Source organism: Pelmatolapia mariae, linkage group LG8 (genome assembly GCF_036321145.2).
Source record: "Pelmatolapia mariae isolate MD_Pm_ZW linkage group LG8, Pm_UMD_F_2, whole genome shotgun sequence".
In the NCBI taxonomy this organism is placed as follows: domain Eukaryota; kingdom Metazoa; phylum Chordata; class Actinopteri; order Cichliformes; family Cichlidae; genus Pelmatolapia; species Pelmatolapia mariae.
In genome coordinates this window covers 10,352,239-10,374,722 of record NC_086234.1, presented here as the reverse complement: position 1 = coordinate 10,374,722, position 22,484 = coordinate 10,352,239, and the positions used below count along the sequence as shown (strand labels likewise).

At 37.9% G+C, this 22,484-nt stretch overlaps 1 protein-coding gene across 1 annotated transcript; it reads left to right on the top strand.

Moving 5' to 3' along the window:
* Window positions 1-2,104: 2,104 nt before the first annotated feature.
* On the top strand, window positions 2,105-20,940 carry glud1b (glutamate dehydrogenase 1b). The gene is made up of 13 exons (XM_063482782.1): window positions 2,105-2,706; window positions 8,778-8,858; window positions 9,072-9,127; window positions 9,468-9,531; window positions 10,920-11,014; window positions 13,678-13,857; window positions 15,526-15,663; window positions 15,770-15,907; window positions 16,024-16,104; window positions 17,057-17,180; window positions 18,376-18,467; window positions 18,697-18,759; window positions 19,953-20,940. Exons 1-13 carry the CDS (start codon window positions 2,310-2,312, stop codon window positions 20,070-20,072), a joined length of 1,629 nt encoding a protein of 542 aa, XP_063338852.1. The 5' UTR covers window positions 2,105-2,309; the 3' UTR covers window positions 20,073-20,940.
* The last annotated feature ends 1,544 nt before the right edge of the window (window positions 20,941-22,484 follow it).

Sequence of the window (22,484 nt, the reverse complement as noted above, 5' to 3'; positions counted from 1 at the left end):
CAAACACTCATTAATAATTTGAACCATAAACAAGAAATAAACTTGTTTACTTGTTACCTAAATGGGCTTCAAATATTACAACTTCCTCCAGACTACCATTAATTTACTATAGAAAACAAATGGAGTTGCAATATGGCATTTCAGATGTTTAAATCTCTGCAGCCTTCGTATCTGAATCGTTCCTGACAGAAATATTTAATTCTGCATTTTTCTTAACCTTAAAGTGGAGTGGTGGGGTCATTTATGACCCCAGTTGTATATATACATATACTGTTGTGATATTTTTAATTCTAACAGTGCTGTCAGTCTACGTCTTCTACAACCTTTCAGGGTTTGTTACAAATTGGTTTTTTTTTTTCAATATATAAGATTTGATTTAATTTAAATTTTGCACTTATAATCACTACATTGTAACATTTTGAAGGTAACCATGGCTAAAAGTCCTATAACCAGGTTCAGAAATATGTTGAAATGCATGCAGGACAGGCTGTGGACAAACTCGCTGTTATCAGTGATTTTTGGAAAAGATTTGTAGCCCAGTTACACAAATATTATAACCCCAGCACTGATTTTTGTGCAAGATAAACAGTTGCAGACAGGTGCAGTTTAGTTGCATCTCTTCTAAATCAGCCGCAGCAGAAAAATCTGGGAGAACTGTGATAGCAAAAAAACATAATTAAATACATGTAAACATTTTAAAATATCTGTAGTAGTCATTCTATAATAATACTCCACTTGATTTTTCTAAGCACACATAAGTATTAGCAACAAAACCTCAAAATGCTTTATGGAAAGTAGAGATCTTTAGAACTGATTTCCAGTCTTACTGCTCACTCTTTGTGATCTCTTACCATGTTAAAAATATCCCCTGAGCAATACATAAGGCTGCTGAGATTCCCAGGCAGAAGTAGATGCCTTTTACCAATCAGAAGAAACCAGGATGGAAGAGTCAGTGCCTCTCCTTAAAACACACGCTCAGCTGCTGTAGTTTTATACAACATTTGGGTTTCTTTCTATGGTTTATCCAGCACCGACCTGAGGCATAAGCAAACTAAGCAGCTGCTTGGATGCTCTACACTAGAGCGTGATGGGGTGTAGTGTTACTGAACTAGGAAAAGGAGGAGGAAATGTTGAGATCCTTAGATAGATGGAAATTTTAAAAAGAGGAAGAGAAGAGGAGCAAAAGTGTGTAGGTGTAGGTAGGTCTTCCTGATTTCTCAGGTTTTTCATATTTGTCACATTTACATGTTTTAGATCATTAAAAAATAGACAAAGATAAACAGTGTAAATACAAAACGCTGTTTTTATAGGATGATTTCATTTGTGAAGTGAAAAAGCCACCCAAACCTACCTGGCTCTGTGTGGAAAAACTAATTACCCTGTACACCTAATAACTGTTTGTGCCATCCTTAGCAGCAAGAACTGCAATAAAGTGTTTGAGATAACCAGTTACAACCCAAATGCACTTGAGCTTCAGACTGGACGTTCTCCTTCTAGGAAAGGGCAGAATTCATGGTTCCATTAACAGCAAGTTTTCCAGCTCATAAAGCAGCAAAGCAGCCCCACCCCATTACACTACCACCACCATATCTGACAGCCTATATGCTCTTTCATGAAATGATGCCCTTGAAACCTTCCAAAAAAGTTTAACTTTTTTCTCGTCATTCGACAGAACATTTTCCCTATCGTTCTGGGGATCATCAAGATGTTGTTTTGGAAATGCCAGACTAGGGATTGTGTTTTGGTCAGTGGTGGCTTTCTCATTGGAATTCTCCCATGGATGCTAACTCTCCCCACTCTAAACACTGTCTTTAACTTCAAGAAAGAAATTAAGCAGCGGCAGAATAGTTTCTGACAGCACTGAATATGACATTATCCTGATGAAAAACATTTTCTATTTTATATCACATATAATTTTGCACCGATCTATATGCCTCATTACTGAAGAGAGAAAGAGGAGGCTCGTGCCGGTTATTTGTGCCCGGACCTTTTCTTTTCACTGGCATTATAAAACAACGGTTCAAACCCGGGAGCGCGCACGCTTAACGGTTTGGCAATTGCGCGTACCCATGTAGTCCCTCCTCTTCCGCGTGCGTCTAGGAGAGCCTCAGTTGGTGTGGTCGGCTCGCGCTGCCTTTTAAAGCCAACTGACACGACATGCCATTCCACACTCGGCCAGAGGACGGGACACGGTGAAGAGCTGTTGTGTCTCTCATTCTACCCCCTTTTCCTGTCGTCACCCCCATTGTCCTTGTTGTTGTTTAGTTTCCTTTTCTTTAGTTTGTTCACACGGTTAGCTAGTTTCAGTCATGTATCGGTATTTCGGGGAGCTGCTGAGCCGCTCTGCGGGTAGTGCCCTGGCCTCGGGGTGCGTGGATTCCGCTCTCCCGGCGTCATCTTCCCTGATGAGGGTCCGTCGCTATGCCGACGCAGCGAACCAGCCCGACGACCCTAACTTCTTCAGGATGGTCGAGGGCTTCTTCGACCGCGGGGCCGCTATCGTAGAGGACAAGCTGGTGGAGGATCTGAAGACTAGGGAGAGCCCAGAGCAGAAGCGGAACCGTGTGCGGGGCATCCTGCGCATCATCAAGCCCTGTAATCACGTCCTGAGCGTGTCTTTCCCCATCAAGAGGGATAACGGAGAGTGGGAGGTGGTGGAGGGCTACCGCGCCCAACACAGCCAGCACAGGACACCGTGCAAAGGGGGTAAGAACTGAACCAAACCACCTCCACCAACCCGTTTGACAGCTAGCTTTAGCCAGCTTTTTAGCACTATTTAGCAGCAATGTTAGCTTGCTTTGAAAAAGCATAAAATAAACTAAAAACACGAATTACTCCAGTAATTGAACCTTAGACGTTTTACTGCTAAATTAGCATCATGTTTCCTATGTTTGTTTATTATGTGTCACAACAGCAGTGACCTTCTTCCTCACCTGTATCTGCTCTAGTTGGTTAGCTTGCAAGCTAGCAGTTACCCATACTTTGTCCAGTCTTAATAAGCTTCAATTTTTAAGGTAGTTATGCATGCATACTAACTTTGTCAGCCTGTGGTTTGATCAAGAGTTAAAGCACAGTCTCACTCTAAATGTTATGGAGAAAACAGACCTACTGGCATCAGGTGTCATACATAATTTTATGCTGACATCTCCACATGTGCAGCACAAAACACAGGAAAACAGGGCAAATGCACAAGGCTACATTAAGATCCTCCTAAAACTACTGCAAAAACATGGTATACTATTGCATTTGCTCTGGAGTATATAGTTCAAGGTTCAAAACCAGAAGCCTCAGTCAGCTACTGCTGCGACTCACCCTGGGTAAACTGTGAACAGAAGGTTTCAATGTATATAAAAAAAGATGAGGCATTAAAATTTAGGAGGGGGTGGCTGTGTTTCTAGGCATCCTATTTGTCAGTGTGACAGATGGGGGAGGGTGTTATAGAGAAGAGGAATTCTCTGAAGAAAGAAGACATGCATTTCATTTGCTGACCAGACAAAGGGCAAGTTTCAGTGGTGTGGAGAGACACTAGCCTGGTAATGACACTGTGAAACCTTTCCATGGCAGCTGCTTAATGTAGTGAACACAGCCCCATCGTAGGGGAGACCTATTTCTGTTCAAGACATGGTCATTGCATGTTGCCACTGAGCCCTGTACATAAGAATTGGTTAAAAAAAAAAAGGTTGGTAAACTATCTGCCTAGATGAGTCAGTGTGGCACCCACATGAAATATGTTTCACCCACCACCACCCACCCGACAAACCACTTAACGGTAATATAACCCATTTATGAATTTATAGCACTACTGCCTGTCCAGGCAGTAACCAGCACTCAGAAGCAATATAGGGACATTCAAAATCAATAAGCTTGTCCAGCATCACGAGCATCTCCCCGATCCAAAGACAAATCAGAACAGTCTTGCATGAACTGCCCTTCACAGTAGCATTATTCCTGAAAATCTAAAGCCATGATCATGCTGGACTAATAGCTAATAGTTACAGTAACAGGGCACAGTTCATCACAAAGGCGTACATGTGAATGTGTGTAAAGTATATTTATTCATCTATTGATCTAGCTCTAGTCTTTTGTGGTCAAGGCCCACTTGTATTTAAAGTTGTGTAAGACAAACTTTATTCATCCATCTGAGATATTGTTAATCTGTCATTATATACGGTTGCAGTAAGGCCTTTTGCTGCCACAGAACCAACCAGATAATTAACACCTACACAATAGCTGATTGTAGTTTGCACTACACAAGAAACCAATCTGTTTAACTATTTGCTACTTGCGACTACTTGTTTAACTACTCTAATTACTCAGTTACACCCTTTGATATTTAGTAATATAGTAAATTTAAATCTCATTCATTACTTTTTGTGTAGTTGCAATAGTAGTAATAAAAAATGTGTAACTGACACAAAATCAGATGTATGTATTTATTTATTTATTTTTGGTTTTTCTTTATTTGGTGTGTTACCCAGTTTTGTAGGTATCATAAAATCGCAGAGTGGAAATAAATGGCATTTGCCTTTGTCGATCAAACTGTCCCATTTAAAAGAAAAATAAATAAATAAATGAAAACTGCAATATCTCTTCCCAAATATTATGACATGACTAATCAAAATAAAATATACAGATCTTATTGTGAGCAGTTTTATGTAGGAACATTTTATTTCTATTCAACTACACCTTTCAGGCATATAAGAAAGTCTCCATGTACCACTGACAAGAGGTTCATGGTAGTGACAGCTTATAAACGTTTAATGGCAACAGCCCCCTACAGCTGAGCTGTAACTTGGTTAGCTGCATTTTTCTTTTGGTTGGCAGATGTATACAGAAAAAGAACAGTTAATACATGAAGTTGCTCACAGCAGAAGTTGTGGAATTTGGAGTAACTGAGTTTGGGAAGTGGCATTGCTGCTGAGTTTTTAAAACGCATATTTGGCACTTTGATGACCACAAAGCAACAACCACCTAGTTTCACTTTCAAGAGAAGAAGAGTGATTTCTACACCAAGCATATCAAAAAAGGGGCCTGGGCGTGGGTTTAGCTCAGTGGCTGAGCAGCCCCAAGGCCCTTTACTGTGTATCTACCCATCTCTCTCTCCCCACTTTTTAGTGGTACGCTATTAAAGGCCTACCACTGGGTTGGTTCTGGGTTTTTAACAAGGGAAACCCAACTGTCTGTTTTTTAAGTGGGGTTTAATTAACTTCAGTATAAAACACATATTTAATTTTCTAATGTCCAGAAATTATCATTTTGAGCCAGTAAAAATGAAATGAGTAGAATAAAGTACATCATTTAAACTTATTTCTTATCAGGTCCAGTTTATGATCTTATATTGGTTTAGCCGTCATATGCAGTTGTTACAGATTTGAAATAGCTTGAAGCATTGGTCCTTCATGACAGTCCCATGGATAATGGTCTGAATATGGTTTGAAGTTGTTATCTTTCAATGGCTTAATCATTGATGTAGTGTATGAAGCTTTTGCTGTGTTCAGATCAAACTACAAAGTGCAAAGGCTGTCTGAGTGTGCATGTTGTGCTCATCTTCCCCCTTTTGAGAGCCACATAGACTGACAGCTGCCAGGCTGGACCACGCTGCCTTTAACTGGATATGTGAATGCAAGAAGTGTTGTCTGTGTGAATGTGCATGCAAAACTGAAGAAGGCTACTGAAATTTTGTATAGTCTGCATAGTGATTCCCATTGTTCTCCTTTTTTGTGCAGAAGTGGAATACATTTGTGGGTTATTTCATGTCACTGTTGTCACATGTGAACTGTGCAACATTGTGAAAAAATGGAGATACAGAGGACATCTGATACTGCATAAGAACTTGTAGACATTAAGTAGAACCAGTTTCATTAAAATGCACATTTAACAACACAAAACGGTGTCACAGTCCTCCATTCCTAATCAGAGGCTTTCTCTGACAAATTTACACTTCAAACACTAAAAGACTTGTGAATTACACCTTGATAAAAATATCTGCTTACAGCTGTCCAAATTCCTTTAAATGGGTCTATTCAGTGTCCTGATGTTTGAAGGACTGAAAGTTAATAAGTGTGTCCCTTATCATTTCAAGTCTGTTAATATTTCTTGAGGAAAAATTGAAAAATAATTAGCAGAGCTTTTAACACCATAAATAGTAGTTTTCTTAGTTATAATACAGTCAAATGGCCAACAAATAAAGTAACATGGAAATGCATTTATTAAATCAAGAAACACCAACTCTTTATCTCCACTGTATGGGAACTAATGATGTAAACATGTGCAGTTTCTCCCCAGTTTGAGACAGAAAACAACCTGGCTTTAAAAAAAGAATTCCAATGTACAGGTTATAGTACTATTTAAATATATTTATGGCAAAGAATTTTGCAGTCTAAAAATAACATTTTAAAAAAAAATTTAATGTTAGATAATTGGCACTTTTGTTTGGACAAGAGAGAGCCATTAGTTTGAGTGCTGAAGGAAGTTTAACTTTGAGAGAAAACTCAAAGATCTGCCCACCCATTTTAGAGGAATGTGTTTACAGTCTGTTTTGGTACTTGTTGCTGTGGTTCTCTGTTGGTTGGGTGGGGAAAAGATGGTTGGATGGGGGATGGTTTGGTAGTCAGGCTTTTTTCCCCCTCCTTTTTTAAATTTGATCAGTAAACATACAATTGTCCTTTGCTGGCTGTGGTAATTCAGCTGATCTTTGGATGAATGGAAAATAAGAGCAGGAGCAATGCTCTGAAACACAGAGCTTTGTTTTTAAATGTTTTTAGTACCTCCTTTTTCCATTCACTATAGTTTAATGCAGTATTGCCAGAACAGCAAAGAAAGCAGAAGCTCTAACTGCAGTAATGAAAATACTAGTATGTACGGATAAGTGAAACATCCTCCACTTCACTTGATGAAGTGGAGGATGTTTCCTGCTTCCTAATGATTATTTGGTGGGATTTGTTATGTATGTAACAAATGCACTCTAAAGAAAATGAGAATATGATGCCTTTATATGGCAGAAATTTATACATTTTGCTGCCATTTTAGAACATCTGTTAAGCAAAAATGAACAAACCTGGTTAAGAGAAATATTAAAATGCTAGTGATTTCCCTTTTGACTCTGGCTAAAACTGCTTTGGTGGTGTTTGTCTGTGCTGGAGGGCCTCTGTGTAAGATGATTCCATAGTAGGAGGGGCTTTTACTTGTGCTGTAGTTTTCAGCATGTAGTCGAACAAGCATAGCTAGATATGCACACACAAAACATGCTGCCGTCTCCTCTTTGTGCGCTTCGTCCTTGGGTTTGTGTGTGTAAGCTAACCCTGGACCCTGCACTATTTTTGGTATTGCCATCTAACTCGTGTGCGCACACACACTGTGCCAATGAGACGGGGGTAGCGTGACATGCTATATGATCTCATGTAATGCTGCACATGTTGCTGCGGTGACGCTAGTAAACGCCAGAAAACAGGAAGGTATGACTCCAGCTGAAGGGCTGGGGGCACAATGGGGGGCTACGATTGGTTCATTTGGTCTCCACCCACCCATTAATGTTGCCCTGACTGCCGTACACACTTGGCGATCTTTGACCCATTCATGTGGTCTTCTGTAGTCATTATTAGTCTGGTTTTTCACAGTCCTTCTGTTATTCATTTTCTTTTGCTATTGTTAACCTCTACAGATAGGGGAGACACTTTAAGACCAAGAATACTCTGGCTGCTTCATGATATGACAGTGGATGTTGTTGGTCTGCTGCTGCTGTGGTGAAAGTGCAATGTCCTGATAATGGAATATAAAAAGTGCATTATAAATACCTTCACCAACTTGTTGTTATCGTGTTGTTTCATGGAGGTCATGTTTTAAAAAAATAAAAAAATAAAATAAAAGTAAAATAAAATACCAGTGAGCAATATGACTTCATGCCCACCAAGGTTGTGGTTGTAGACGGGGAATGGATGCCCTATAAAGTGAAATAAAATGGGTATCGCATTGAGATTAGTTGCCCATACTGTCCATGTCCACTCATTATCACTTCATGCTTGAGATGTGATCCAGTCCACTTCTAATTTTGTGAAGTCTCTAATTAAAGATGGTTATAAAAGCTGGCAATATAACTAATGGAAAATGGTAACCCCTAAATTCACTTGTCATTTTAATGTAGCTCATAATCTTACTTGTTAGCTGTTTTACAGTCTTCACATATGGCAACAGCTTGATAAGAAGTATATTTTATTGCAGCAGAGTATTTCATCCCTGCCTTTAATAGCCTACCACTGAAGCTTCAAAACAGCAAGTCATGCCATGCAATGGCAAATTCAATCTTAACTAACGTGTTAATTATGTGTTGGGACTTTTTGTTTGTTTGTTTGTTTGGTTTTTTTTGGTGCTTTACTATGAAGATGGCATGATCTCCCTTTCTTTGGAAAAAAAGGTCCAATGTATCCTCTGCTAAAGGAAATAATCAAGAAACGCTGAAGTGCCTTCCCTTAGTATTTAGAGAATTCAGAGAATTTATTATTATGGCTGGGAGACAGATACTTGAAGGGCAGTTCAGTGAAAAATCTTTGTAAGGAAAGCTGGTTGTTTGACTGAAGTCAAGGACTTATCCAGGTTCCAGACTGAATATACAATCTTCTATCAATATATAACACACTTGAACTGATTAATGAGCTAATGAAAACATAGAAAATATGGGGGAAGGTTACATTTTGTGCATTGAAAACCATTGAGACCTTTATTTTCAGCTTTTCTATACAGACCCTGTTACAAATTGTTCCCTCTGTGTGGGTTTCCCTCAGGTATCCGTTACAGTACAGATGTGTCTGTGGACGAGGTGAAAGCCCTGGCCTCTCTGATGACCTACAAATGTGCTGTTGTTGGTAAGCATTAAAGTCTTAGCCTTCCACAAAGTCTACAGAAGGTCATCCCTGAACTCTGCACACATATTAATACTGTACAGGAGATTGGTACTTATGTGGAAATGCCAGAGAATAGTTTTTTTTTCCTGCTTCTATCTTGTATGTCTTCATGTGTATTTGCAAAGTAATGTATGCATGTTCTTGTGGTTATAAAGCTGTATTATTATCTTCCAGATGTGCCATTTGGGGGAGCCAAAGCTGGAGTCAAGATCAATCCTAAGAATTACTCTGTAAGCCTTCTGATTGCAGGCCTATTCTCACATAATTAATACAACCCTCGTAACAACAACAACATAAGAGATCAATCACTTAATAAACTTGAGGTGGTAAAGGAGACAACCTTTTTTCTCTTTTCTTTTTTTTTTTGTTGTTGTCTTTGATTGCTTAATTATAGGGCACTGTCATTTATTTAAAGGTCATCAACTGTTCATCTAAGCTTATAGTCAACTGAAGAGAAAACCCTCACAAAACCTCACAGATGCCTTAAGCATCTTTCTTAACATCTGATAGGAATTTGTTTATGTGAACTGTTTAGTTTTCTGGAAGTAATGTAACCACACTTTGTTGCAGGACAATGAGCTGGAGAAGATTACCAGGAGATTCACGATTGAACTGGCCAAGAAGGGCTTTATTGGTGAGTTTCTAGTGTGTGGTTGGTTGTTTTAACTGTTTAATGGGCTTTAGAAGTGAGAGGTAAATACTTGCACCTATGAAGGTAAACATTTCCAGTCTTCTAATGGTGTTTATTCAGGTTGGGGTCATTCAGAGTGTGTCTGTGTCAAGTAAAAGGGTAGACAACTAATAATGGTTAAGGAAAGTTCTGATATTTATAAAGGTGGAGAAACCAAAAAATCATAAAAAATTAGCTAATGCATATTTACAGTATATAGTCAGGACAAGATGCAGGTACACTGATATTTTTCTTAAGTTAAAGTACATGGGGATAACCTACAGAGTAAAAGTTGGCATTTTAAAAATTGGAACTTGGGTGCTAAAGTATCAAAAGTCACAAAAGTAAAACTAATATATTTAAAAATCCGTCTTGTTGATTTTTTTCTTTCTAGATTTATACTTTAAATACTAAGCTTGGCAGTAGGTGGCAAAGTTGAGGCTAATTTTTAGGCTCATAAACTTCACATACTGCTGGGTATATTGCCAGGTATACTTTAATAGTAAATCATAACTTTGGTTATGTATTATTAATCAGAATCTGCAAAGTAACTAATTTAGTTTGGAAGTACAAATTGACATAAAATGTTCTGCTTAATTACAGTATATGGGGAAAAAAAATACTGGGTTAGTTTCTTGAGGGTATATAATTGTTCTTGTTTGGCACAGGTCGTTCCAGCTTAGCTGATGGACAACTTTTTGACAAAATCAGCCTTTTAAGATCACATTAAAGAACCTAAGATTATTTTTTTTAAAAAAGGTCAAAACAAGGGAACACGTATGCATATTTGTCACTACTTGGTCATTTGGCAGAATAATTTATTTTTTTAACTTAACCTCACAGAGATTAAAATGGTAATTTCATTTACTTTCTCCAGGAAGCTGGCATAGATGTGTTTAGTATGTTGAGCAAAGTCACAGAAAACTTGTTCACTGGTTCCATGGGTTAATGGGCCCATATACCACCTGTTTATTCACCCTTACCTGGATGCATTTAAAATGTTCATAATGTGTTTACTATTCTACTGAGGGATATGACGTTGTCTGTTATATACCAGTAGTCAACAATAGTTGCTGCTTGTGGAGCTTGGAGGTAAAAAGGTACCCACCATCTGCCCACAGCACTTGTCTGTCTGTCTATCTGTCTGTGGACAGATTCAGTTATTTTCTGTCTGCATGCTTGCCTCTGTTTTCACATCTTGAGGCCCTTTGAGGCACATGGTTATGTCACACAAGGACACGAAGCCTGGTGCTCAGAGTTTGTGATATTATACTCTTTTTCTTTTTTCTTTTTTAAACTCTCTTCCCCTCTCTCTCCGTTTCTTTCCTTTCCTTCCTGTTCTTGCTCAACAGGACCTGGCATCGATGTCCCTGCTCCTGACATGAGCACAGGCGAGAGGGAAATGTCCTGGATTGCCGACACGTATGCGAACACTATTGCACATACTGTAAGTTCTCAGACTTAATGGATATATTATTTTGTAGACGGCATAGCCAGTCTGTCTGACTTGGCTGCAGTTTCGGCACAAATTTTAAAACGGGCTAAATTAAAAAAACAAGGAGTGAGTCATACATAAACCATGAACAGTGGTTTCCTGCCTCTCCCTTTCCAGCTGACCACAGAAGCATTCCTCATGTCTTAAAAGGAGCTTTTCAGACTGAGGCCTCTGTTCATGTTATCAGCTAATCATTGTGCTATCTCAGTCTGTCAAACAAGGCTTATTTGATTAAACATGGAAAATATTTACCCATGTTTATTGTTTCACATGCGATCATGTGTTGTTTACAACTGGTTTGATCTAAAAACTATAATTGTCAGAGAACTCTCAGTTGACTGGTATTTTACTTATTAGCAGCAAGAAAAGGCCATAATATTACTCATATCTTTTACCTTCTATCTGCTTACAACACCTTATTGTTTCAAAGTTAAAAAATATAATCCCTTTCAAATTGTTAACAGTGTTGATTGCATAATCCTGAGGGCTGTACTGCAAAGGAGGTTCAACACAGTCAGGCTCTCTGCGCATTAGCTGGATCGAAAACCCCCCACAGATGACAGACAAGTTAATAACTGCTGTTATTAGTTAATAACATAAGCTGGGCTTCTCACTTCTGTGCATGCTCACATGAAAAGGAGCATTTCACGCATTATATGCCTTTTTGTTAATGCCACTTATTACAAGTAAGTAGAACGAACTTTGATAATTGAGAAGGCATTCTTGGTGATGGCCTGATCAATTTTCTAATCTGTGTCAAGAATAGCTAAAATATTTCAGCTGTGGAAGAGACTTGGCAGCAGTGAGATACAACTCGCACATATAAAATGTATTCCTCCAACAATTATTGCATTGGAAAATTGTTTTAAATAAAAGAATTAGAAAAAAACATGGTGCTTTCAGCCAAAAGTTTGAGCACAGCCTGCTGCAGACCAGGTTATGTGTTGCACATGAGTCACCATAGGGATTTGCCAAGTTAAAAAAACAAACAAAACACTTTTATGACACAGAAAACTGACATTTCTTGCTATCCCATTAATCTTGCTTAATAGTACACATCTCAGTCTATTTAAAAAAAAAAAGAAAAAAAAGATTTATTTTCATTTTTAAATCAAAAAACAAACAAAATAAACAAAGCGAACAAATAAACAAAAAGCTCACAACTATGGCACATAGCAAATATCTACAACTAACCACAACATGGCAGGCCATTGTGACCACAGGAGCACTCCTAGGTGCACACTCTTGTATCCATGCCTTTCAAGGATAACCTCAGACATCCGAAAACCAAACACAAAAAGTAATATCTCAGTCTATTCTTGACATTTATTTTTTCCTATTAATACTTGGTAAGAGACAAGCAACATTGATGAACACAGTGGTGTTCTAGAAACACTGAGAACTTGAGGATTTAAACCATATAACAGACATATTTCTACTTTAAATTATTGTTGTTGTTGTTCTTGTTATTATTAAACTCTTAAAACAGTTTGTGTCATTGAGATCAGGATCTGAGAGAAATGCAAATAACATGAAACAACATAGCCAGGTACATAATACAGATGCACACTATGCATGTTCATAAATTAAGAAAGGATGTGCAAGAATGAATGCTGATAATTAAATGTAATCAGTGTTTAGTTTATAAACAAATATATCCAGTTCACACTAGGAGATTCCCTACAAAGGTTGTAATGCCAGCGTTACCAAATTGGCCTGCTGGTTGTGTTGTAGTCATTTTGTTGGCTCACATTCATGTGATGGGTGCTATGTTCCAGTTAAGGTCAATATCCAGCAGTCACCACTTCGGGCTCATTCATGTGTGAATATCAGTGATTTAAAAACTGTGTTGGTCCTGTTCCACTCTTCTCTCTGGTCTCCTCTCGCCTTACACAGTCATGTGACCTCTGCTCCAGATACCTCTATGGAGTAGGCCACAAATTCCTACTCTGGGTATCTGAGGGAAGAGGAGCTTGGGTAGTACGTGTAGTACGTGTCATGGTACCTGGGCCACACATGACATTTTATGACATCTGCATGTATATTAAGCAATACCTGAGCTGAAGCTGAGCAGGAAAAGGGGGGAGTGCCATTGATGGTCACTGGAGACTGTTGCTCTGGCTTGGCAAAACATTTGGCCTACTGGATGGCTTTGTCTGAACTTTGCAGTGAAAAAATTACTCATGCATGGTTGCTTATTTTTGGTGGTGCCAGCTTTAAAGAGTTTGTCTAAATTTGTGGAATTATATAGTTGAATCTAAGCAAGTGTTTTGAATCATAAACATTTAAAATATTGTTAGTTTTTTTTTTTTAGAAATACTACAAGGTGTTTTTTGTTAAGCATAAATTATTGCAAATGCTTTTAATGGTCTAGCCTACCTACTGATTAAATTAGGTTGTATGTGGCACATACCAGATACCTGATTCATTAAAAAAAAATCTTGGTTTCTTTGGTTTACATTATTCGTTATAATGCTGGAAGTTTTTGTGTTTGTCAGTTTCTCTTCCAACACTGCCCAACTGAGGTTTCGATAATCTGTGTGCAAAGATGCTGTGTACATAGTAGTGTTTTAAGCTGTGGTCTGATTTCTTTTTTCTTTTTTTTCTCCTTACAGGACATCAACGCACATGCATGTGTGACAGGAAAGCCCATCAGTCAAGGAGGAATCCACGGGCGTATCTCAGCCACCGGTCGTGGAGTTTTCCATGGCATTGAGAACTTCATTAATGAGGCTTCTTACATGAGCATGCTGGGCCTCACTCCTGGCTTCCATGACAAGACCTTTGTTATCCAGGTACACAGACGCATGTACACTTTGATAAGAGAAACAAAGAAGAATGATTTCAGTGATGCAGACTCTTGTGCGGCTGTTTTCTCCCTGATAGTCACAGGACTTAAGTTTTCATTTGAAGTCATGATGAGAGGTTTTAAAGCTGTGCCTCAATCAGAGCCGTGCCATCTGTTTTTGCCTGATCTCCTCATACCGCACAGGCAGCAGCGAGCTCAAGTTTTCCCTTCTTTGTTTATGGAAAAGGATGATTCATCGAGAGGAACCAGTTAACAAAGAACCTGGGCTGCTCTGCTTCCAGTTCCAGCTGGTTTTGTGAAAAACAGTTTGAGTTTAAACTAATATGTTTTAGAATCAAGCATGAAAACTCATCAATGAAATGCATCCAAGTATTGGAATCATTTGCAGTGTTGATTAAAAGGAACTTGTCTTTTCTTTAAAGCTGTGCTGATTTTAACTGTAACCATGTGAAAGCAGAAGTGTGCCTGCAGAGATAAAAAGTCAAAGAGCAGCATTTTGCTTAGCAGTTTCATTTCCAGTAGTCACATGGCAGCTCCTCACGTGTCACTGACGCAAACTAAGCAGGAAAGCCCTCGGCAGTGATGTCTGCTGTTTTCTTCTTTCTTAATGAATACTTTCTGTAATTTCCCCTCTTCATGACAGCAGTGCAGTCTGATATTCTTGATCAATAGCTCTGTGTGTTTACATCCATTTCATTTAGTTAACCATCTCTGTGAAGCTAGCTGCAAGACTTGCAGATTTCAGATTTTTTTTTTAAATTTTTAATTTTTTAAGGATTTTCTTGTATTTGTTTGAGATTATGTTTGAAGTTTAATGTCCTGGCTTCACTGAGATTTGTAAATTGGCAGATAGTTCAGATTCAGTGACTGTAAAGAAACAAAGATTTTGAAGGATGATGATTACTGCTGAGTGGGTTTAAAGTGAGGGATGATAGGGTGAGGAGGTGAAGAAGCTGTGACGACAGCTGATTCATGATGTGGATGTTCAAAAAGCTAATCCGTGTCTGTGTTTGGGGATTACTCTGTGCTGAGCTGAGATTACATTTTCTTAGAGATTTATTAGTGAGAAAGGACAGAGCAGATCTTTAATGTGGTATTAAGATGAAAGCAGGGGTATATATTTACTCCCTTTTTTTTTTCTTTTTTTCTTTTTTAAATCATTTGTAAAGTTGTCTCTCTTCTTGTCTTTATCCAGCAGCTCTGTTAGTGGCCAAAAGGCGATATCAGCAACGATATTAGCGATATTAACTTTGTTGTTGCTTTAAAACTGTGAGACTTGTGCTTTGGGGTTTATCTATAACTTATACACAATGTCATCTTCTTTCTACATCCCAATTTCTGGAGTTGGATATACAGAATCTTGGTTATTAGTGTTTAATTATCTTTCTTTTCCTTGCTGCATCTGGTTTTAGTAATATATATTCACATTTTTCTTCTGTTTTGTAGTGTGTGCAGATGAATGCATCGAGAAATTTCAAATCTCATATATACTGTACTGCTGTCACTCATCCATAGTCAAATGAAATAATGATTTTTTTTTTCTTCTGGCCACATGGTGGCAGCAGAGTATGTAGCTTATAAAAATGAACATCATTTTGTTTGTTGATTGAGAAGGGGAATAATTATTTGTAACTATGTGCTGTGACTTTCACAGGGCTTTGGTAATGTGGGTCTCCACTCAATGAGGTACCTGCACAGGTTTGGGGCCAAGTGTGTGGGCATTGGAGAGATTGATGGAGCCATCTACAACCCAGATGGTATCGACCCCAAACAGCTGGAGGATTATAAACTGGTATCAGCACTGCTGTCTTCCCCTTATTTCTGTCCTTTGTTAATTTTTTTTTTTGGGGGGGGAAATTGTACTTATTCATTCTCCACTGAAACATCCATCTCTACAGCAACATGGCACCATTGTGGGTTTCCCAGGAGCCAAACCCTATGAAGGGAACATTTTGGAAGCGGACTGCCACATCCTGATTCCTGCAGCTGGAGAAAAGCAGCTCACACGTAACAATGCTCCGAAGATCAAGGCCAAGGTAAACTCTTTGCCTGATTACAAAAGCTGCTGTGATTTTAAACTGTCAGTTTGATTAAAATGATTAAGGTTGAACAGTTCAGGTAGTGGTTAAGTATATGTGTTTATTTTTGTCAGATCATTGCTGAGGGTGCCAATGGTCCCACCACCCCAGGTGCTGATAAAATCTTCCTGGAAAACAACGTCATGGTTATTCCCGTAAGCACACACACCACCAAACACACAGAGAAATACAAGCTAGTTTTTTGGTTTGTTTAAAGTGAATAATTTTTTGTGTGTTTTGATTCCCTGAATGACAATACACGTGCACACATTGCACATTCATACACATTCAGACTTAATTAAGCTGAGCTGTAGAACAGATTTAAGCATGACAGGTTAAACTTGTTCACAGAATAAAAGCGTCAATTTCATTTTATTTTCATGCTGATCTTTTCATTTCATTTTTTTTTTTTTAACAGTAACAAGAAATAAACAGTCTAAAAGCAAAAATAAACAGGAAAAACAATCTGCTCTGCTCATTCAGCAGTTCACATCCTCAAAAAACATTTTTCTAGAAAAAAGGGGCAAAGCACAGCAAATGAAATCTTCAAATTTATACAAAGGCCAGATCTAGATTAGTATAGCACATTATTTTATTATTTAAACATATTCTTGTAATTATGTTTTTGTCTGAGATTTGAATTGGTTAGGACTTGGTTAATAAGACATGAAGTCCCATCCTTCTGAGCTCAGATCACAAGAAACAAAGCAGAACCAATAACAGTTTATTGGGGTAACTTTCTTGTGTTTCCAGCATCTATCCATCAAATACGGTTAATCAAAGCACACTCGTACAGTTTCAATAAAACACATTCATTTGCTGAGGGTTAAACTCTTTGTAAATTAAAAATATTTTCCTCATGTTCAAATGGACTGGGACTGAAACATGCATTTGTAAATATAAATTCTAACTAGAAATATGATGGAATGTATTACTAAGTGTTGTTTCTAGTTCTTGTTTTAAAATACAATTTCGATATATGCTTGTTAAATAATTTCTCCTATAACATATATAATTAGATTTTTAAAAGTCATATTTTCCATACAGAGGACCTTTTCATCTGTGCACTTATCCATACAGAGAAGTGAAGACTGTTTCTGCTTGCAGGACATGTACTTGAATGCTGGCGGTGTGACGGTATCTTATTTCGAGTGGCTCAAGAATCTCAACCATGTCAGCTATGGAAGACTAACTTTCAAATATGAGAGGGACTCAAACTACCACCTTCTCAGTGAGTACAAACTTGCAGTTCATGCTTTTGTCTGGACACAGATTGTATTTATATTGTTTGACAGCTTTTATTCATTACATTAGAGACGGGTTGCAAATCGGAATGAAAAATAATGATAAAACACAAACAAACGTAATAAATCACTCGTACAAGTTTTTTTTGTGTGTGTGCGTGCGTGTGACCCAAAACATTTTATTCAGATGGAGAGACAGCATCAGAATTAGATCTCTATATTTTTTTATTCCTCTCTGGAGTAGTAAATAGGTTTTATAGACTGAAAAATTTCTTCAAATGCTTTACAATCATCCTGTGTACCTTTTTTATCTTGAATCAAAATCTTTCCGCTACGAAATACAAACACAACACTTTTACATCGTGGTTAAGATGTAGTTTGTCCTCGATTTAATTTCTTGTGGTTCCACGGTAGGCTGCTTTCCCCCAACAGTAACAACTTACAACGTTCTGAGTAACAACGTTCTGACGGCTCTCATAGATAAGCTTCTGTAAGATTTGACAAGCAGTATCTTTTGCTGGTGTTGGGCAACAAAAAAAAGAACAAAAGAAACATAAAATGAGTGAAACTGTGTAGCCAGCAAGAATTTAGAGAAGAAATGCTTAAATTTCTTACTTTGTGGTCACCTATCTTCTGGTGTCGCTCTTTTGCTTTCTTCATGTACTTTCTGATTGGCACTCTCATACAGCCAGTTATATGATACACTCAATGAATCAGACATGTTATCACTGCTATTTGTAGTATTTGTGATTAATTTGTATTTTTGTTTTACTGATATCTACATTCTTATATAAAATAAACTCAGAGATTAAGCGCGTGATATAATCAGGGTGATTAGTTTATGTAAAAATGTAGTTTGTTGTTGTTCTGGTTTACGTGCTGAAAATGGTTTTTGTTTGTGTATGTTCAATGTGTTAGACTTGTACATAGTTAACCATATATGATCAAATAATGTTGAATCCTGGATATGGATTTGTAAGCAATGAAATTTGAAATAAGGGGGTAGGAACAAGAAAAGTGTAAACTTCATCCTACTCCTTTTCGAGCACACGCATTCTGTAGACAAAGATATATATATACATGAAAACTTGATGATTTTTAAGTTTTGTTTTTTGTTTTTTTTCTGTTGTTATTTCAATTATATTTGCATGTTCGAAATAAAATTATATCTATCTCCTTTAGTGTCTGTTCAGGAAAGTTTAGAGAGGAAGTTTGGCAAGCAGGGAGGACCCATTCCCATCGTACCTACTGCTGACTTCCAGGCCAGAGTTGCTGTAAGTAACAGCTGCTGTCATAAACATGCATTTCTTGTTTAAATGTTGTAAAAGTACCACACGTACCAGTGTGATGAATTTCCTTCCATATGAAACTGATTCTAATCAATAAACGTGATCAAGCCAGTTAATGTTTATTCTTTGTCAACTGATTAATAATCCAAGAACTATTTTACTATTGTGTCCCGCTCAGCCTGATGTGTGGTTAACACATAATCGTCCTTTACAGGGTGCCTCAGAGAAGGACATTGTTCACTCTGGATTGGCCTACACTATGGAGAGATCTGCTCGGGTAAGTGATCATGCAGGAAATGTCAGAGGTGTGGTTCTCAAACATTTTTTATTTCTTCTTATCAACGTAATTGCAGCTTGAAAAACTGGTTCAGGTAGACAAAATATCAGGCACAATGCTTCCACTTGTAAGCAGGCGCATCCTGTTAGTTGTCATTAAGTCCTGTTTAACAACACACACAATATAATTATGGTTTGCTTGTTTTATGGTCAATTGGACATCAGTGCTTAAACCACAGCTCTCACATTTCCTGCTTTCTGAAATGGAACTCCAGGATGGGGTGGTGGTGCAGCAGTTTGTGTGTCGATTCACAGAAGAAATGTTGGGGGTTCAAACGAGGAGCTTTCTGTCTGTGTGGATTTTTTGTTCTCCTTGTGGCTCTGAGTTTTCTCAGTCTGCTTTATTTTCTTCCCACAGTCCAAAGAGTATGCAAAGGGGATTAAGTGGTGGTCTTTTTTTTTTTTTTTTTTTTTTTTTTTTTTAAATGGGCTGTAGGTATGTGGGACGGAAAGCATGCACTAAACAAAGTGATGGAGAGGCAGGTGTAAATGTGGTTATGGTGCTCCAGTCCATGTTTCATAACCAGTGAGATGACACTTTTATTTATTTTACAGTCATCTCAGAGAACTTTATACTGTAAGGTAACAATGTTAGGAAGGAAAGTGCCAATGGTCAGGTGATCCTCCAGGAACAAAATTTTATAACAGTATGTGCTAAACGTTGATTTGATATTCGTTCTGTTTTATTAGACTTCGATGGGATAAAGTCTAAACTCATTTGCTTTGTAGTCCTTTCTATGAAGGTACTAGTTTGAACACTGTATAAACTCTTTTCTGTATTTCCTGTACAGTTACTTCAACTTACTCTAGCCGTTCTGACTCCTGGAGTGGCAGAATCTTAAGGAACTATTACATGCAGTCTATCGACCTGGTCTCTGTCATTAGTTCAACTTTTTCAACTGTTACCATCAAGACTAAACTGTTGGAATTGCTGTTGCTCAGTGTGTAAGGAGACGAGAAGGGACTGAGAAAAGAAGAGTTAAAGTTTTTATATTGTCCTGAAAGACGTCTTTTTACTTTTCACTATTTAAACAAATGTCTGGCTGACCAGGTTAAATCAGGAAACTGCATCCATTGAAATGTTGAACTTGGCGGTGTAGCATGTATAACCTGTGTCATCATCTTCTTTTGTAGCAAATCATGCGCACAGCGAGCAAGTACAACCTCGGTCTGGACCTGAGGACAGCTGCCTATGTGAACGCCATCGAGAAGGTCTTCAAGGTCTACAACGAGGCTGGGCTCACCTTCACATAAATGGCTGGCCATGGTCCACACTACTCTCCCTTCCTCCACCCTTCTGCTGTTGAATCCCCTCTCCTGCCTTCCTCCACCTCTAAAACAGCCTTCAGAACATATCACTGTTTACCGCTGCTCCTTGGCTCCTTTCACACACACATGCAGCGACGCAGTGGCTTGCCTTGTAGTTATTTCATGATCTTTGTGCTGTCATTATATCTCTGCAACTCTGTTTAAATATTGTCCTGTTCTTGTTTTTTGCCTGAGGTTACAGACAGACAGAGAATCCCCCAGCCATCATACAAGTGTTTATAATTCAGCTGTACGGCAGCCACGTTCTTAGCTCTGTGTTTGTGATCGCTGAATGCATGTGTGACCCTCCTGTTGCAGTTGTTTCAGTTGATAGCACTACAGATGCCTTATTTTTAGGAGGAGGTCTGCTCTAAAAGGGACACGGCCACTTCAGTCTAATGTTAACTCAAAGGGATTTAGATTTAACTTCATGTGAATAAGAGAAAATGATCATTTTATGATGATCATCATACCCTTGAGTATGTGTTGTCACTCTTAAGGTGTAAAAAGTTAGTGATGGTTTTGCCAAGTTTTAGAATTCACAACAGAGATTCAGTGTTCTTCATAGTTGTGTTTTCATGTTCCTGGTCCCCTTTATTTTCCTCCCTTTCCTGTTGTTCCATCGTAAATGCAGCTTCTTCCCGACTCTTCCACTGGCCAAGAGAGAAAAGCAGGAATGGGCCGAGGTGTCACTGTGATCGGCCAATCCCTGCCTGAGTATTCTTCAGTTTAACCGTCCAGTTTATCAGTACTGCAGCATTTTTGGAGGAAATTTTTATTTTTACTGTACTCATTTTTTTTTTTTTTTTTTTTTTTTTTTTTGTGGAAACCATAAAAATGTTCAGATACAGAAATGTGTTATCAGTGTTTATTTTCTGGTGAGCTCATCCTGTAACATCTGGTGTTTTTCCTGCAACTGTATAAAAGTTGTTAATAAGACTTGAAGGCGGTATCAGCAGTATTACTGGGAAAAAACAGGCTTGAGGAAAGTTATTTTAAAATTTCCTATAAAATTATTTTTTATTTGGAATTGTTTTTAAAGAGTTGGTAAGTAGACTAATACTTATATAGCACTTTCTATGTTTGAACGCTCATGGTGCTTTATAGTACAAGCCTTATTCACGAACAGTCGATTTTTTTAAAAATGTTTTTTTAATAATTCATAAACATTCCATCGGATCTGTTAGGAGGAACTAAGCGTTCAGTATCTTGCCCAAGGATTAAATCACCAATCTCTCAGTTACACGACAACTTGCTCCACAGCCACCCTATTGGGTTAATAAAAACAAATAAATAAATAGTATATGTCCATCCCTTTTATAATAACTCCCTGAAGTCCCTGCTCTTGATTTTAAAAAAAAAGTTCCTAGAGTCATCATATATTTTTTATTTATATATATATATATATATATATATATATATATATATATATATATATATATATATATATATATATATATATATATATATATATATATATATATATATATATATATATATATATATATATCAAACTTGAATGTTGTTAATTTAGTTACACCCTACATGAAGCTACCTTTTATACGTACACTACCAGTCAAAAGTTTGGACCTTCTCATCTAATGTCCTTTTATTTATTACTACTTTCTACATTGTGGATTCATACCGAAGCCATCAAATATATGAAGCAAGACCTATGGAATAATGTAGCAAACCCACTTTGAGATTACTCAAAGCCACCGTTTGCTTTGTTGACAGTGCTACAAACCCTTTAGCCTTCTCTTAGCTTCGTGATGTAGTCTCCTGAAATGGTTTTCACTTCACAGATGTGCCTTGTCAGGGTTCAGTTGTGGAATTTCTTGCCTTCTTAATGGGATTGGGACCATTAGTTGTGTTGTGCAGAAGTCAGGTTGGTACACAGCTGATAACTGTTAGAATTCATATGGGAAGAACCAGAGTCCATTATTACTTTAAAAACTGAAGGTCAGTCAGTCTGGAAAATTGCAGAAACTTTGAACTGCGCGAATCGCCTTTTATGGTCAAATAGCTGCTAAGAAACCACTACTAAGGACAAGTGAAAAGCAGGAGAGATGTTTTTGGACCAAGAAACACAATGAATCTCCATTAAATCAGTGGAAATCTTTGGTCTGATAAGTCCAAATTTGAGGTCTTTGGTTCCACCTGCCGTGTCTTTGTGCAATACAGAAAAGATGAACAAATGGTCTCTACATGCGTAGTTCACACTGTGAAGCATGGAGGAGGACGTGTTATGGTGTGTTGGTGCTTGGCTGGTGATACTGCTGGGGATTTATTCAAAATTGAAGACACACTGAACAAGCATGGCTACCACAGCATCTTGCAGCAACATGCCATCCAGTT